This window comes from Nannospalax galili, unplaced genomic scaffold, assembly GCF_000622305.1.
Source record: "Nannospalax galili isolate Female #2095 unplaced genomic scaffold, S.galili_v1.0 scaffold409, whole genome shotgun sequence".
Taxonomy (NCBI): domain Eukaryota; kingdom Metazoa; phylum Chordata; class Mammalia; order Rodentia; family Spalacidae; genus Nannospalax; species Nannospalax galili.
Window position 1 is genome coordinate 2,604,056 of NW_008360308.1, and position 14,233 is coordinate 2,618,288.

The following is a 14,233-nucleotide window of genomic DNA, read 5'->3' on the forward strand; positions in this document are numbered from 1 at the left end:
TCTCTCTCTCTCTCTCTCTCTCTCCCCTCCCCCCAGCCTTAGAATGGAAGAGACTAGAAGGCTGCTAGTAAGCCGTAGAGGCCCAGGTGACACCCTTGGATCTTGTCCCTCTCTGGCATAAGGAGTGCCCTGCGGGCTGCCCACATCCTCTGCCTCCAAGCCTGGTGCCATAAGCCTGTCCATGCCCAGGCTGTCGCCTGCACCTCCCTCCCTCCCCTTTCATCTTCTGGTCCTTCTGACCCCATAGATCAGATGCTACTGTTAACTTTTTCTGTTTATTTTTTTTAATAAGTCCAAATAAAACCAGGGCCTCACTCTCACCCACGCTTCTTCCTCTGTGCTGCGCCATCGCTCATGAAGCTCCCTGGGTCTTCTCTGGGGAACAGACACTGACTCGGCCTTTAAGGGGACCCGGTACACTGTGGGGCATACTGAGTTTCTCTGTATCTGTGTCTTCAGGAGCACATCCCCACTCCACTGCCTTTAGCATTATGGCAGTGGCCTTTCCCTCAACTCCCCTAGACAAAAGGCCCCTGCCATTGTCCATAGGTGTGCATGACCAGATGCACCCAGATGTCGTGCTTCAGCTCCCATTTAGGGTGGATCCTACCCCTGCTCAGCTTGTCTGAGGACCCTGAAGTGGGTAGAGGGTGGGGTGCCTGTACAACTTCAGCTTGTTTGCTATGGGAACAAGGACGCCTAACACCCTCCCCCAAAGCAGATGGTAATTTTCAGATGGTGAAGCCTATACCTATAGTGAGGAGAGTTGTCTGAGACTGACCCTGAGGCATCTCCCACCTGGCCCCAGTCAGCTTCAGGTTCCAGAACTGCCTAACCCAGGAGCCTATAGAGTATCATAAATAAAAGGAAATGACATTAGCATATTTTGGGCTGGGGCTATAGCTTAGTGGTAGAGTGTTTGCCTAGCAAGCCTAAGGCCGTAGGTTCAATCCTCAGTACTGTACATAAATACAAAAATAAATAAATGAACAATAAATAGTGCAGTTCATATGTTCCATAGTAAGCCATGAGAAGGAGCTAAGGAACAAAGTGGTCAAATAACTTGTCTAAGGACACAAAGCTAAGGACAAGGTCTTATGTCAAACATCAAGGCCAGCCTGCTCTAGGAAGTCCCCAACCCACAGGTGCCTGCAGTGTTCCAGGCCTTTAACACCCTGTCACATGTTCTGGGAAAAAGAAAGGCAATGCTCTGGCCTGAAACCTCTCCTTGTTTGAGAGGCCCCACACCCTGCCAGCTCTTGCTGGGTCGTCTGTGGAGTGTTGGCCTATGTGGGAAAATCTTAATAAGCCCTCTAGCTTTACCTGTAATTGATTTCCCACTTCCTTCTTCTCTTTCTTTTCTACTTTAAAAAATAGATTATACGTGTTAGAGTGTATTGCTTGCCTGCATGTGTGTAAGTGCACCCATGCTGTGCAATGCCCTTGGAGGTCAGAAGAGGGTGTCATGGGTGTTGGGAATCGAACCCAGATCCTCTGCAAGAACAGTCAGTGTTCTTAACTACTGTGCCATTTCTCCAGCCCCTCTTTTCTACTTTTTTAAAACTAATTTTGATGATTTTTGTTGTTTTAATTTTTAATTATATATATGCATGTGTGTGTGTGTGTGTGTGTGTGTGTGTGTTTTCTCTGAGTGTGGGTTTGTGCACATAAGTGCAGTGCCGAGAAGTCCAGGAACACGTAGACCCATTTGGAAAAATTTGCTTTGTTGTAGTTGTTAATGCTTGCTAATGCTTGCTGCTGTTCTGTGTCCTGTGCTTGAATGGATGCTTTTTATAAGAGTTGTCAAAATGTCCTTGGGCCTCTTAGCCTCTGTTCCAAAGACCAAAGATGTCAAAAGTATTTGGGAGCTCTTATCTAATCCCTAAAAGATTTTAGGGTTACCTCTTCAGAGGGGGGAATGTTAGAGTAGCAAAAAGCCCCATTAAAAAAAGAAGAAAGAGTACATGAAGTTATCAGAAAAAAGTGATGGGAGATATGGGAGGAGTTGGAAGGGAAGGAGTGGGCATGGATTTGATCAAAACACTTTATATACATGTATGAAATTCTCAATAAATTTAAAAAATAAAATAAAATAAGTAAAAAGTAGAAAAAAAATAGATAAATGTCCCCCAAAGGCTGACGAGTCGGAAGTGTGATCTCTACTGCAACAGCGCTGAGTGATGGTAGGTCACAGTGAGATGTTCAGAAAGATTGTGAGACCATGGTCTCTCTGGTCCCTCCAGCTTGTTCTTTGGAGGTATTATCTCTTACTCCCTCATCAGCAGTCTGTGGTGAGGCAAGGCAGTCAAGAGAGGCCCTCAACAGAGTCTGCACACGCTGTTTGGACTCTGAGTTTCCAAAACTATGGCACTAAATAAACATCCCTTTCTTCCAAAAAAAAAAAAAAAAAAAAAAAAAAAAAAAAAAAAAAAAAAAAAAGAAAGAAAAGAAAAGAAAAAGAAAAAAAGAGTTGTCATTGTTGAAAATTCTTAAATAAAACTGATTTAAATAAAAATGTTTAAATTTTAAAAACCACTAATTTTGAGGCCAGGGTGTGGTGCCCAACTATAATTGCTGTACTCCAGAGGTAGAGGCTGGAGCATTGTGGGTTCAAGGACAAACTGGTCTATAGAGAAACCCAGTCTTGAAAAAAAATGAATCAAATAGTCATTAACTTTAGGTTATACAACTAAACACCTTATTAGCCCCCTGCTTGCTTTCTGCAGGTGGCACCTTTGCTTGTGATGTTGACAGTTCCCTAGGTTTCATTAGGTCTGAAGGCCATTTTTGCTGAATTCACAAACTCAATGGGGGTCTTTGAAAGCGCACTGTGGGTGGCTAACAGAGTGGCATCTCTGTCTTCACCTTGTATCTGTCCCCTTTGCTGTCTTAACCTTTGGGTCAGCCTTTAATTGTGCAGGTAGATATGTTAATCATCTAAGGAATGCTTGTCTAGGACTGGTAGCAAAGTTTAACTTACCTAATCCTTCTCCTACCTCTCCAGGGCTGAAGACAAGATAAAGCATATCTATAACGTTTTTAAGAGTCATACAGGTATCATGACCCTGTGATTACGTATATACCACCACGAGGTTTCTCAAGGGCTGCTGGTCCACTAGAGAGATGTCTGGGAGTGTCTAATCACTCAACTTTTCCTAACTAAAGCTCCCATTTCTTTCCCTGTTGCCTAAGAACAAAAGAGCTTGAAGAAGTTTCTGCTGAGCTTCATTCCCAAGCACTAGCCTGCTGTCTTCTCATTGATTGACATTCTGAATAAATCTTTTTCCTCACTTCAACAGCTTGTCCTCCATTCATTGGGCTCCTTGATCAACAAGGAGACAGCTGGGTTTGAGAACAAGTTCCCTTCAGTCCCCTTAATACAAAAATCACTTTCGGGCAATTGTGTTGAGTCCTCTCATCAAAGTTGAGCACATCCAGGCTCAGACAGGTAAAGGAACTTCTCCCTTCTGAACCCAAGATGTCAGGAGACTAGCAGGGCTAAGGCAAGGGCTAGTCTGGGCTCCTGGGGTCCCCATGGCAGTGGTCAAGCCTCTCGATGCCTATCTGCACTGATGTTCCCTTCTGTCATCCACCTAATCTCACTGACTCCCCATTCCTCTTCCTTTTGTGCACGCATATATGCTAAGTGCATTTGCACACTGTTCTAGATTCTCCAAGTCAGGAACTGACCCTCCACTACTGTAAGCAGGAGGGCATGGGTCAGCAGATGGGCCTGGATAGTTGGAGGAGGTGCCTTAGAACTCTAGGAGGCTCCAAACAGAGATGCAGAGAGAGAACCTTGCAATGCTGGGTCTGAGGACACAGAATGGGTTCAGTAGCAAGACTTACCTATGTTCCTTTAGTGATGGCTATAGGTGTAGCTTTCCCCTAGCTCCTCTACTGGGACACATGCCCCCAATACTCCTTCTAGCACCTCCAAATTGTCCTCGAGCCCCAGGAGCAGCCTCTGCAGGAAAATGAAGTGAGCAACTCCAGGGCATTCCTGCTCCCTCTGTCTAGTTGGCTGGCTTCTGGTGACTTATGGTAAATTTATCCCCTGCCTGACACTTACGGACAGCTCTCTCCCTTTTCACTTGGGGCTGCATCATTTGCACATGTACACACTACTGTGTCACCTTCAGGGTCTTTACCTAACCCTCCCCTATCTGTGCTAGTTGGATCCCAGGGGCCACAGGGCACAGAGCCCATTTGCAGTGTCAGAGCTGGGTGTGTGGGGACAAGAGGTTGGTTCTGTGTTTGCCAGGACCCTGGAGTTCACGGTCCTGTGCAATGGATGTGAGTCCTGACCTGAGAGTTTGAGCAAAACCCAACTCACCTCTTTGCCTCAGTTTCCTTCTATAAACTCATGCTATTTCAGTTCACCACATGATTCAAAACATTATACAAGAAATTACAGAGCATGACGTGAGTGTACACACACACACACACGTTCAATAAAAAACAACTGCTACTATTGCTATCAATTTCAGCTTTGAGCTCCCAACCTGGCATCCTCAGGGTGACCAGATGGGTTCCCCAAAGCTGAGGCGGATGGAGCCAGGCCCACTGGATGGGCGGAGTCACCTGGGTCTCTGATCCAGCCCTTCTGCATTCCTTATTTGCTCTTCCCACTCTAGTTAGGGCTTCTGCCTTCCCAATGCGGGGCCTCCAGGGGCCAGCAGTACCCCTGCCCCCAACCCCATTCCTCCATACCCCCTTATTCCCCACACCTCCACACCCAGGAAAGGTCCCATAATCTATCTGCTGACATGCTCCAAGCCCCTCCCTCTTCAGGGTGAGCCTGTCCTGGCTTTAAAAATCCAAGCTGGTGCTTGGGTCAGCACAGCAGTCAGCAGGATCGATTGTCCTTGACCACCTGGAACTCCAACCATGGCCAGTACCGGAGTAGAGGACCTGAAGCAGGAGGTGGAAGGAGCCACCCAGGAAGCCAGTGAGTAGAGCCCTTCCTGGACACCAGCAGGTGCACCCTCCTGGGGCACACCAGCAGGAGCAGTCAGATCTCTGTAGCTTCAAGTCCATGAACCTCATCTCCGTGATGGAGGCGCCACTGGACACCTACCAGTGCTCTGGGTATTGCTGGAGCCCATCTGAGGAGGAGCCAGGGAGCTGGTTCTAGGCTGCTCCACCCCTGCCTTGGTGAAAGTCCACTGAGAGAACGACTATGCCAGCTGACCAACCTCCTGCTAGGTTTTCCAGAACAGGGTCCACGGGATTCCTCCAAATCCAATGGGCTCTGCTTCCTCCAAATCCAATGGGCTTTGCCTCTGAAAAAAAAATTCCTTCATTTCTTTGAAGTCTCACAATTTCTCCCCCTCTAACTCCCTTCTTATTCCATAGCTGAGGAGGGAAACAAGGTGTGGGGGGGGGACCCCAGAGTTAAAAGTTAGTAAGACCGTCCAGGAACAGGAAAAAGGCTCATGCAGCCTCTCATTGGTGGGTGGCCTGGGGCAAGGGGCTGCCATGAGGTTAAAGAGTTATCTTTTTGTTCTCAGGTGAAAAGGACAACTCCATCCCAGGGGCCGGAAATGAAGGTCTGGTGCTGCTAGGGGGTTGAGGGTGAGGGGAGAGTGGGACACACTGTCCACAAGCTCCAACCCTGGCTCCGGGTTAGCCTCCCTTTTCCGGGCCCTTCTCTAGGCTCCCCGCCCTCAATGACCACAAAGTGAGCTTCCTGGGGAGGTGACTCTACCCAGGTTTAATTCTGCACTACTATGGGTCCCCAGGGCCCTGCCCTTACCACGTCCCCTTTCCTTCCCCAGGCATGGACAAGTGCTGCCTGGAACCCAACGACAAGGCTGCTAACCAGGGATCCGACAACAAGGACAAACAATTGAGCCACCAGAAGTGACAAAAAAATGTGGACCCCGCGTTCCGTTCTGCTGGTACCTCCCTGATTTGCTTTTAATTAAAATTCATGTTGTCCTGATTTTGCGTTCACTTTTCCTGATTTCGCCACGCAGGGCTCAGCCCTCTGGCGCGGTTGGTGGGGACTGGCTTCCCATTCTCTACTGTTTAATTGGCTCCCCAGTTCAAAGCCGCTCCCCTGATCTGAGAAGCCCGCTGTGCCCAAGATGCGCATAGTGTTTTCCCTGATCCTCCTGGGACTAGAGGCTGCAGGGATGCTTCGGGGATGCTGCGGGAGGCTGGGAGGGGAATCGGCGCCTTCAAGAACCTTAGGCGACCGGAGGCTGCGGGGGCTACAGAATGGCAAGAGCAGGGCTTCCGGCCACACCCTATGTGACTCACCAGGCGGGACCGCCGGGTATTTTGAGGTGATGGTCCGACCACCAGGCGGAGCCCCATCCCTAGAGGCGGAGCCATTGGGGCCGTGAGCCGTGCGATGGCGTTGGAGTGCTGCGACCGTGCAGTGTGCGTGTGCGTGTGCGTGTGCAAGTGCCGCGACCTCCTCCCATAAGCTCCCTTTCCTTTCCCCGGAGGAACAGAAACTTCTGGTCCAGCACTAAACTAGGCTGGGCATTTTCGTCCTGCAAGTCCCAGATGAAGCAGGGATCCAGCCAAGCCAGCTCCCTCCCAGTCCTCAGCACGTGTCCACGCAGGCGACCTCAGCTTTGGGTGCGCCCTGCTACGGGGTGACTCACAGCTGCTCAGGATGAGGCCCCGCCCTGGCACCCCCTTCATCCGAAGCCACACCCCGGCGGTCCCTACCTGCTCCCTTTCCCATCTCCACGCCTTAGCGCTGTTAATCCTGTCACCCATCGTTGTACCTTCTCCCACCTGGCACATACCATTTCAGTTAAAAAGTAGTAATTTCCCAGTTCTGGCGAGATGGAGGAAAAAAAAGCAGGCTGACCTAAGGCTGCCCTTCCTTGGCCTGACGCCAGGGGGCAATATCTCCGCGAACGCAAAGCGGTGGGGTCTCTTGCACCCCCATCCCAGGGGCTGTCCCAGTGGCTGGCTGCCCAAGAAGCCCTCCCCAAGTATGCAAAATGAGCCAATATTGTCACCTCCAGCTCTAAGGGAAGACCCTTTAAGTGACACTTGGGGCGGTCTGGGGACCTACTCACATCTTCAGGGGACCTCATCTACAGGAACTGGTGCTGGGTCAGGAGACAGCCTGGTGCGGAGGCTAATGGGGCTGGACCTTTGATACCCCAGTGTTTCTATTGCTCATCCTTGCCAGGTGTGACTCAGGGATAAATCCCATTAGGCTCGCACTGGCTGTTCACTGGGTCTGTTGTAAGTGGCTGCCTTAAGTGTGGGTGTGGGACCCAGCTCTTGCCTTAGAAGACAAGTGGCCTGTGAGCTCAGGGGCTTATAGGAAAGGTTTTTGGTAATCTTACAATGAAGGAAGGAAGGGAGGGAAAGGAGGGAGGGAGGCAGGGAGGGAGAGAAGTAAGAAACAGCCCCTTCTCTTTTGTGGACTATGATGGGCACTTGCAAACAGTGGAAAGAAAAAGTCACCTTATTGATGGGGCAGGGCAGAAATGAAGACAGAGTGCTTTATTAAATCCTTGATCTGAACCAATCCTGCAGCAGCCAAGGCTCTGGGTGAGGACACCTTTCTAAACTACACTTTCTGTTCCAGCTGAAAGCTGTCTTCCTGGTGTTGCCTGCACTCCAAGGTGGTGCACTGGCCACCTGCCGGCCTCCTCTCAGGTATCCTCTTCCTCTCTGCCTCAGCCTTTCTCCTCTGGTCCCTTCCCATCAGGACCCAGTCCTGCTGTTTTTCAGGTGTCATTCTCCAACTTTGCTTTTTGTGTCCCCACAAACCAGACTTGCCTAGCTACATCTGGCTCTTCCATTCTTCCTCTCTCAGTTTCATAGAACTGCCAACACACAGACACCGAAACACCCCCTCCAACACACACAGAGACAGAGACACATAGACACAAAGACAGTGAGACACAGACACACAAACACACGAGACAGAGAAACACATAGACACAGACCTTGATTAACAGATGGTAACTGAACCTGTAGGAAACAAAACTTGGAGAGACAGAGACACATCGACACACACACACACAAACAGACACAGACACAAGCACATAGACCCACATCCACACACAGTAGGGTCAGACCACCAACCGCGCTTTCTCAAACTCCTGTGGAGTAGCCCCCTGTGCTATGTTCCATTTGCATGCTTCCCTGCTCCAGGTTTTGTTTCCTATAGGTTCAGTTACCATCTGTTAATCAAAGTCTGAAAATACTAAAAGGAAACTTCCAGAAATAAGTAATATATAACTTTTTTTTGTCTTTTTGAGACAAGGATCTCCTTGTAGCCCCTGCTTCCCTGGAATTTGCTATGTAGACTAGGCTGGCCTCAAACTCACAAAGATCCACCTGCCTCTGCCTCCCAAGTTGTGTGCCACCATGCCCAGCAAATAAATGACTTTTAAATAACCTTTACTACAGTATGTTAAGCTAAGCAATTATTGGATGCCTTCTTTTTAACTTTTAGAAAAAAGATTTAATTAGCTGAACATGGTGGGGCACACCTTTAATCCTAGCACTTGGGAAACAGAGGCAGGCAGATCTCTGTGAAATTTAAGCCAACCTGGTCTACATAGTGAATTCCAGGCCACTGGGACTACAGGGAGACCTACAGGTCTCAAAAAGACCAAAAAAAAAAAAAAAAGAAAGAAAGAAAGAAAGAAAAGACTTAATTATTTTTGCTTTGTGTTTGAGTGCCTGCATGCATGTATGTGTGCATGCCTAGGGCCCTATGCCCACAAAGGCCAGAATAGGGTGTAGGATCCCCTGAGGCAAGTGTGATCCATCATCTGAGTACTGGGAACCAAACCTGGGTCCTCTGCAAGAGCAACAATTACTCTTAGCTGCTGAGCCATCTCTGACCCTCTGGGCAATCAGGAGATGTAACATTCACATTTCTCAGCATTCAATCATTACAGATACTAGTCTCCTCTCCTCTCCTGTAGCCCTTATATTTCTAAAATATTTTCCCTTTTTCTTTCATTTAAACTTTTTTTTTTGTCTTTTTGAGACAGGGTCTCCCTGTCGCCCCAGCTGTTGTGGAACTTGCTATGTAGACCAGGCTGGCCTCGAACTTACAAAGATCCGCCTGCCTCTGCCTCCCAAGTGCTGGGATTAAAGGCGTGTGCCACCACACCCAGCTCATTTAAACTTTTGATTGAAAACTTTTTTTTGAAATAAGGTCTTACTATGTAACCCTGGCTGTCCCTGCACCCACTATGTAGCCCAAGCTGGCCTCAGCCTCCCCAGTGTGGGATTACAGGTGTGTACAATCAGGCCCAGTTCACTAGCTGTATTTCTAGGGTTCTGCCTCTGTCCCCTGCCTTATAAGGAAAGTAACTGAAAAGACCAATATGCTTTTGTTCTTTGTTTCTGCTTCCTTTAAGCCCTTTTCAGTCTGTAAAACCAACTTCCTCTACTTGGACCATTACACAACATATTGTTTTGTGGAATGAAGGGTTGCCTGATTCTAGATTTGAAAATGAGGTGGTTAGAGAAATGGCTAAGCAGTTGAGCTCCTGGTGCTCTTGTAGAGGACCCGAGTTTGGTTCCCAGTACCCACATCGGTAGCTCACAACCACCTGTAACTTCAGTTCCCATCTCCATGAGCATGCCCACAAACATATCCTCACATAGATAAACACGCACATACACGTAATTAAAAATAAAATAAATTTTGGGGGCTGGAGAGATGGCTCAGTGGTTAAAAGCACTAGCTGCTCTTGCAGAGGACCTGAGTTTCGTTCCCAGCACCCACATGGTAGCTCACAACCATCCACAACTCTACTACTAGAGGATCCAACACCCTCTTCTGGCCTCTGTTGGCATTGCATGACACAGGTGCACTTACATACATGCAGGCAATACACTCATACACATAAAATAAAAATAATAAATAAAATATTTAAAAACTAAAATAAAGCTTAAAAAAGAGAAAAGGTCAAATAAGACCTTCAAACTAAGCTGGAATTGTGTCCTTTGAGATTTGAAACTACTGCATTTACAGATTGAGAAGTTTCCTTTAAATCTCTCTAGTTGGCATTCCTTCCTCTCTCCATTTCATTCTTTCATTCATTCATCCAGTCATTCATTTTCTGAGACAGAATCTCTTTGTAGCCCAGGCTGGCTTTGGGCTCCCAGCACTCCTGCTTCAGCCTCCTCAGTGGTGGGGTTGCGAGCAAGGACCAGGAGGACCAGGAGCCTGTTAGCTTCCCAGTTTTGATTCCCCTTAGGCTACAAATAGAAAGAGCGGGATTTCCTACTTCTCCTTCTCTCCTCTCTCTTCCCTCTTAGCAGTCTCCTTTCTTCTTGTGAAATCCTGTAAGCATGCATTCCATTTCCGATGCTCAGCTGCACCTTTGTTTTTGCAGCTGAAGACAGTAAACTTTTTCTGTCATCCCTCTAGTTGAAGATTTTTCTGCTTTCTCTTGATTGGTTCAAGTGTTCTTACAGAAATGTTCTCAAGAATGAAAGAGATGAACTGATAAGCTATCTGGGATCTGAGTTGATCATTTTTATAACTGGGTAAAGGACCCATGAAGATTTATAATACTCCATTTTGATATGTGGCATTTTCTGTTCACAGAGTTAGAATTTTATGTGGTAAGGACATTTAAGATTTTTTTTAGCAAAATTCAAATATACCATATTATTAGCTCTATCTAGTCTCATTGCTATATATTAGATCTTTATAGACTTATTTAACCTATATAACTGCAGTTCTGTGCCATTTAGACAATATCTCCTCATTTTCTTCCCACAATTCCCTCAAGTCCCTGGTAGTTACCATTCAACTCTCTGCATTTATGAATTTAATTTTGGTAGATTTTATATATAAGTGAGATCATTTGATAGTTGTCTTTAAAAATTTTTTTTAAAGTATATGTCTGTGTGTGAATACATGCACATTCCTGCAGACAGCACTGGACGTCCTGGAACTGCAGTTACAGGTGGTTGTGAGACACCTGATACCAGTGGGTACTGAGACTTAAACTCTGATCTCTGCATGAGCAGCAAGTGCTCTTAACCACTGAGCCATCTCTTCAGTCCCCAGTATTTGTCTTTCTATATCTGGCTTATTTCACTCTGCATAATGTCCCTATCTGTGTTATTGCAAATGACAAGGTTTTCTTATTTTTAAAAGTCGAATAAATTCCATTATACACACACACACACACACACACACACACACACACACACCACATTATCAGTAACTTTTTTTTGAGATAGGGTCTCATGTAGCCCATGCTGGCCTTGAACTCACTATATAGCTGAGACTGGCCTTGGACTCCTGATCCTCCTGCTTCTACCTCCCAAGTGCTGGGAATATAGGTGTGTACCTTCACACCCAGCTTGGTTACTCTTTTCGGACATTTGGGCCGTTTCCAAATCGTGGCTCTTTCGAGTAATGGTGTAATGAACATGGGAGTGCAGTTACTTCTCTGAGAAATTGGTATCATTTTCTTTTGGTCTATAACCAGAAGAAGGATTTGCTGGGTCATATTGTCATTCTATTTTTAATTCTTCAAGAAATCTCCACACTATTTTTCATAACACAAGTACCGACTTAAGCTGCCTGCCCTGGAATGTACAGGGTCTGATTTCTTCTGTCTGTCTCTTGTCCTATGTACTTCATCCCACAGGCACCTACTGTGGGTTACACTTACTTGGGCTTCTCATGGTCCTTTCTGTACTGATTGGTGATCTTGCCTTCTGTTTCACTCCTGATCACTGTGAGTTCCTACCCTGCTACTCCTGGCTACAGTCTGGCCATTTCAGGATGTTGGTATTTCTGATTGACAGACTTTTTTCATAGTGACTATTGGTTATCAAACATTGTCTATTCTTTTTAAAATTTATGTTGAAAGGTTAAGTGATAATTTTCCTGTGCCTTCTCCAAAGTCACCTTTTCTGGTGGGATTTCTGCATGTGGAATGTGGTTTTGGAATTCTTTTTTCATATTAAAAAACAATGTTGCTGCATGGTAGTGCATGCCTTTAAGAACAGTACTCAGAGGCAGAGGCAGGCAGATTTCTGTGAGATGGAGACCAATCGGGTCTACATAGTGAGTTCTAGGCCAGTCAGGGCTATATACTAAGACCCTGTCTCAAAAACAAAACAAAACAAAACAAAGCAAGACAAGAGTGTTTCAGGCCAATGAAATGGCTCAGTGGGTAAAGGCGCATGCTTTCAAGCTTGATGTGTACAAACACAAAAAATAGTATGTTTTAAGACAGGTGCAGTGGCACATACCTGTAGTCTAAGCTACTGGAGAATTGAGGCAGGAAGAGAGATCTTTTAGACCTTCGAGTTTGGAAGCAGCCTGGGCAACATAGTGAGACCCCATCTAAAAAAAGAGAAAAGAATGTTTTTATTGTTAAGTAGAAAAAAGTGAAATACAAAAGTACATATTGATAGTACGCTTTCCTTGCTATAAAAAAAAAACCAGAAAGTGTAAGAAGATTCAAGTCTCTGCTTAGTTCAGAAACTAAAGAGTTTGGTGACCTACAGGGGGTAATAGAGAAGTAGAAAGAAGGGAAGAAAGGGGGAATAAGGTAGCCAGATGAGAAAGAGACACTTCTCCCTCCCTCCCTCCCTCCCTCCTTTCCTTCTTCCCTTCCTCCTTCCCTTCCTCCCTCTTCTCTCTGCCTTCTCTCCCCCACCCCCATTCTTAATTTACAAAACCTAAATTAGTAGGTTGAACAGTTAAAACAAACTAGAATGTCAGGAGCAGGAACTCAAAATGGAATAGAAACATTAACAAATGAACCGAATTCTAGTACAAAGGGGGAAACAACTGCCAGGGATGGTGGCACGCACTTGTAATTCTAGCACCCAGCAGGCCAAGGCAGAAGAATCATGAGTTTATGGCCAGCCTGTGCTGTATAACGAGTTCAGTGCCAAACAGCTGCATAGGCAAGACTGGCTCTCATAAAAACAGGCAAAACCAACCAATCAAACAAACCAAAAAACAAAAACATTCAAAAGGGACTCAAACCATACTGCTCTTGCAGAGGACCAAGTTTGGTTGGTCAGAGAGCTCACAACACCTATGACTCCAGCTCCAGGGGCTCCCACCCCTCTGACCTCTGTGGGCATTGCACTCGCATACACATATCCACACACAGACACATAAATCAAGAAATATATGTCTAGGCAAGGTTTATCTGAGAACAATTGGTCTTTGCCCAAGATTTATCTACATGGCACACAGTAATTAAAAGTACCAGACTGGTTGAACTAACCTTCTTGGATGTTTAACAGACATACTTTGAGGCCTACACTAATTTGGTCAGAGGGACATAAAGGACAGTTTTTGCTCCTTGCCCTCCTAGGTCAACTAGTTCCAGGGGACTATGAGCATCTCCCAAAATGTACTGTAGTTGTGGTGGGTCACCTGTACTCTTGATCAAGGAGGCCAAGGAGACCCCACCGATGGACTTGAGCCAGTGTCTAGTCTATAAAGAGGAATCATTTCCTCCATGCTTCCAAGCAAAGCCAACCATGGTCAAGCAGGACCTTTGACTTATCTTCACATAGGTGAGAGGGAGAGCATAAGCTTACAGGGTGAAGACCCCGAATGTCGGAAACCCAGCCCTTATATAGGTTAGTAAGCCCGTCTTGGACGTGGCTACTCTTGATTGGTCGCAAACTCATCAGCCCATATCACGCCACGAGGTAGGCAGAGACTAGAAGGTGGAAAATTACTTCGGGCATGCGTACTGACTTATTTACTGCTCAGCATGAACCAGATGTGAGCGCCATCTTGTAATGGCGTCTGCAGGGACGGCAGGCGGCTCCCCACAAGACCCCAATCTTATCTAATGGAATATTAACAACTGGTTGGTGCTAGCTGAGGAACAGCTGACCTTCCTAAAACAAAGACTCTAGATAGGCTGACTAGATTCACCAGATGGACAAGTAGTAGGGAACGGCTAGGGGTGCCGACCACATAGTGGACAGTAGCAGGGATACCAGAGTATAAGGGCTCTAGTGGGGGAGGGAGGCTATGGGAGGGTACCATCTGGGAATTGGGTGTATAGTTGAATAAGATGGTTTGGGGTGTTCTGTGTAATATACACACACAAAATAAAATCAACAAAATTTTAAAATGTATTATATTTGAGGAGAAATTAATTATATTTGAGAAGGAAGCATAAAAACTTACATCATGTTAATTAGTACAGGTGATAAACATTACCATTGAAATCTACCCAATGACTTTATAGACATACACAGGTGCCAAGGATCCAAGTGC

The 14,233-nt window shown here is 46.3% G+C and overlaps 1 protein-coding gene and 1 long non-coding RNA gene across 2 annotated transcripts in view; both read left to right on the plus strand.

Annotated features, from left to right (window-relative positions):
- Positions 1-340, plus strand: part of Sncg (synuclein gamma) — a 4,016-nt gene extending 3,676 nt beyond the window's left edge. Inside the window, exon 5 of the mRNA XM_008824451.2 lies at positions 37-340. Within this exon, the coding sequence (XP_008822673.1) occupies positions 37-42 (6 nt within the window). The 3' untranslated portion in view covers positions 43-340. The remainder of the gene's footprint in view (positions 1-36) is intronic.
- Positions 341-4,729: 4,389 nt separating this feature from the next.
- LOC103726816 lies at positions 4,730-5,947 on the plus strand. The gene is made up of 3 exons (XR_606916.3): positions 4,730-4,951; positions 5,514-5,552; positions 5,781-5,947. It is a non-coding gene; the product is annotated as an uncharacterized LOC103726816 (long non-coding RNA).
- The last annotated feature ends 8,286 nt before the right edge of the window (positions 5,948-14,233 follow it).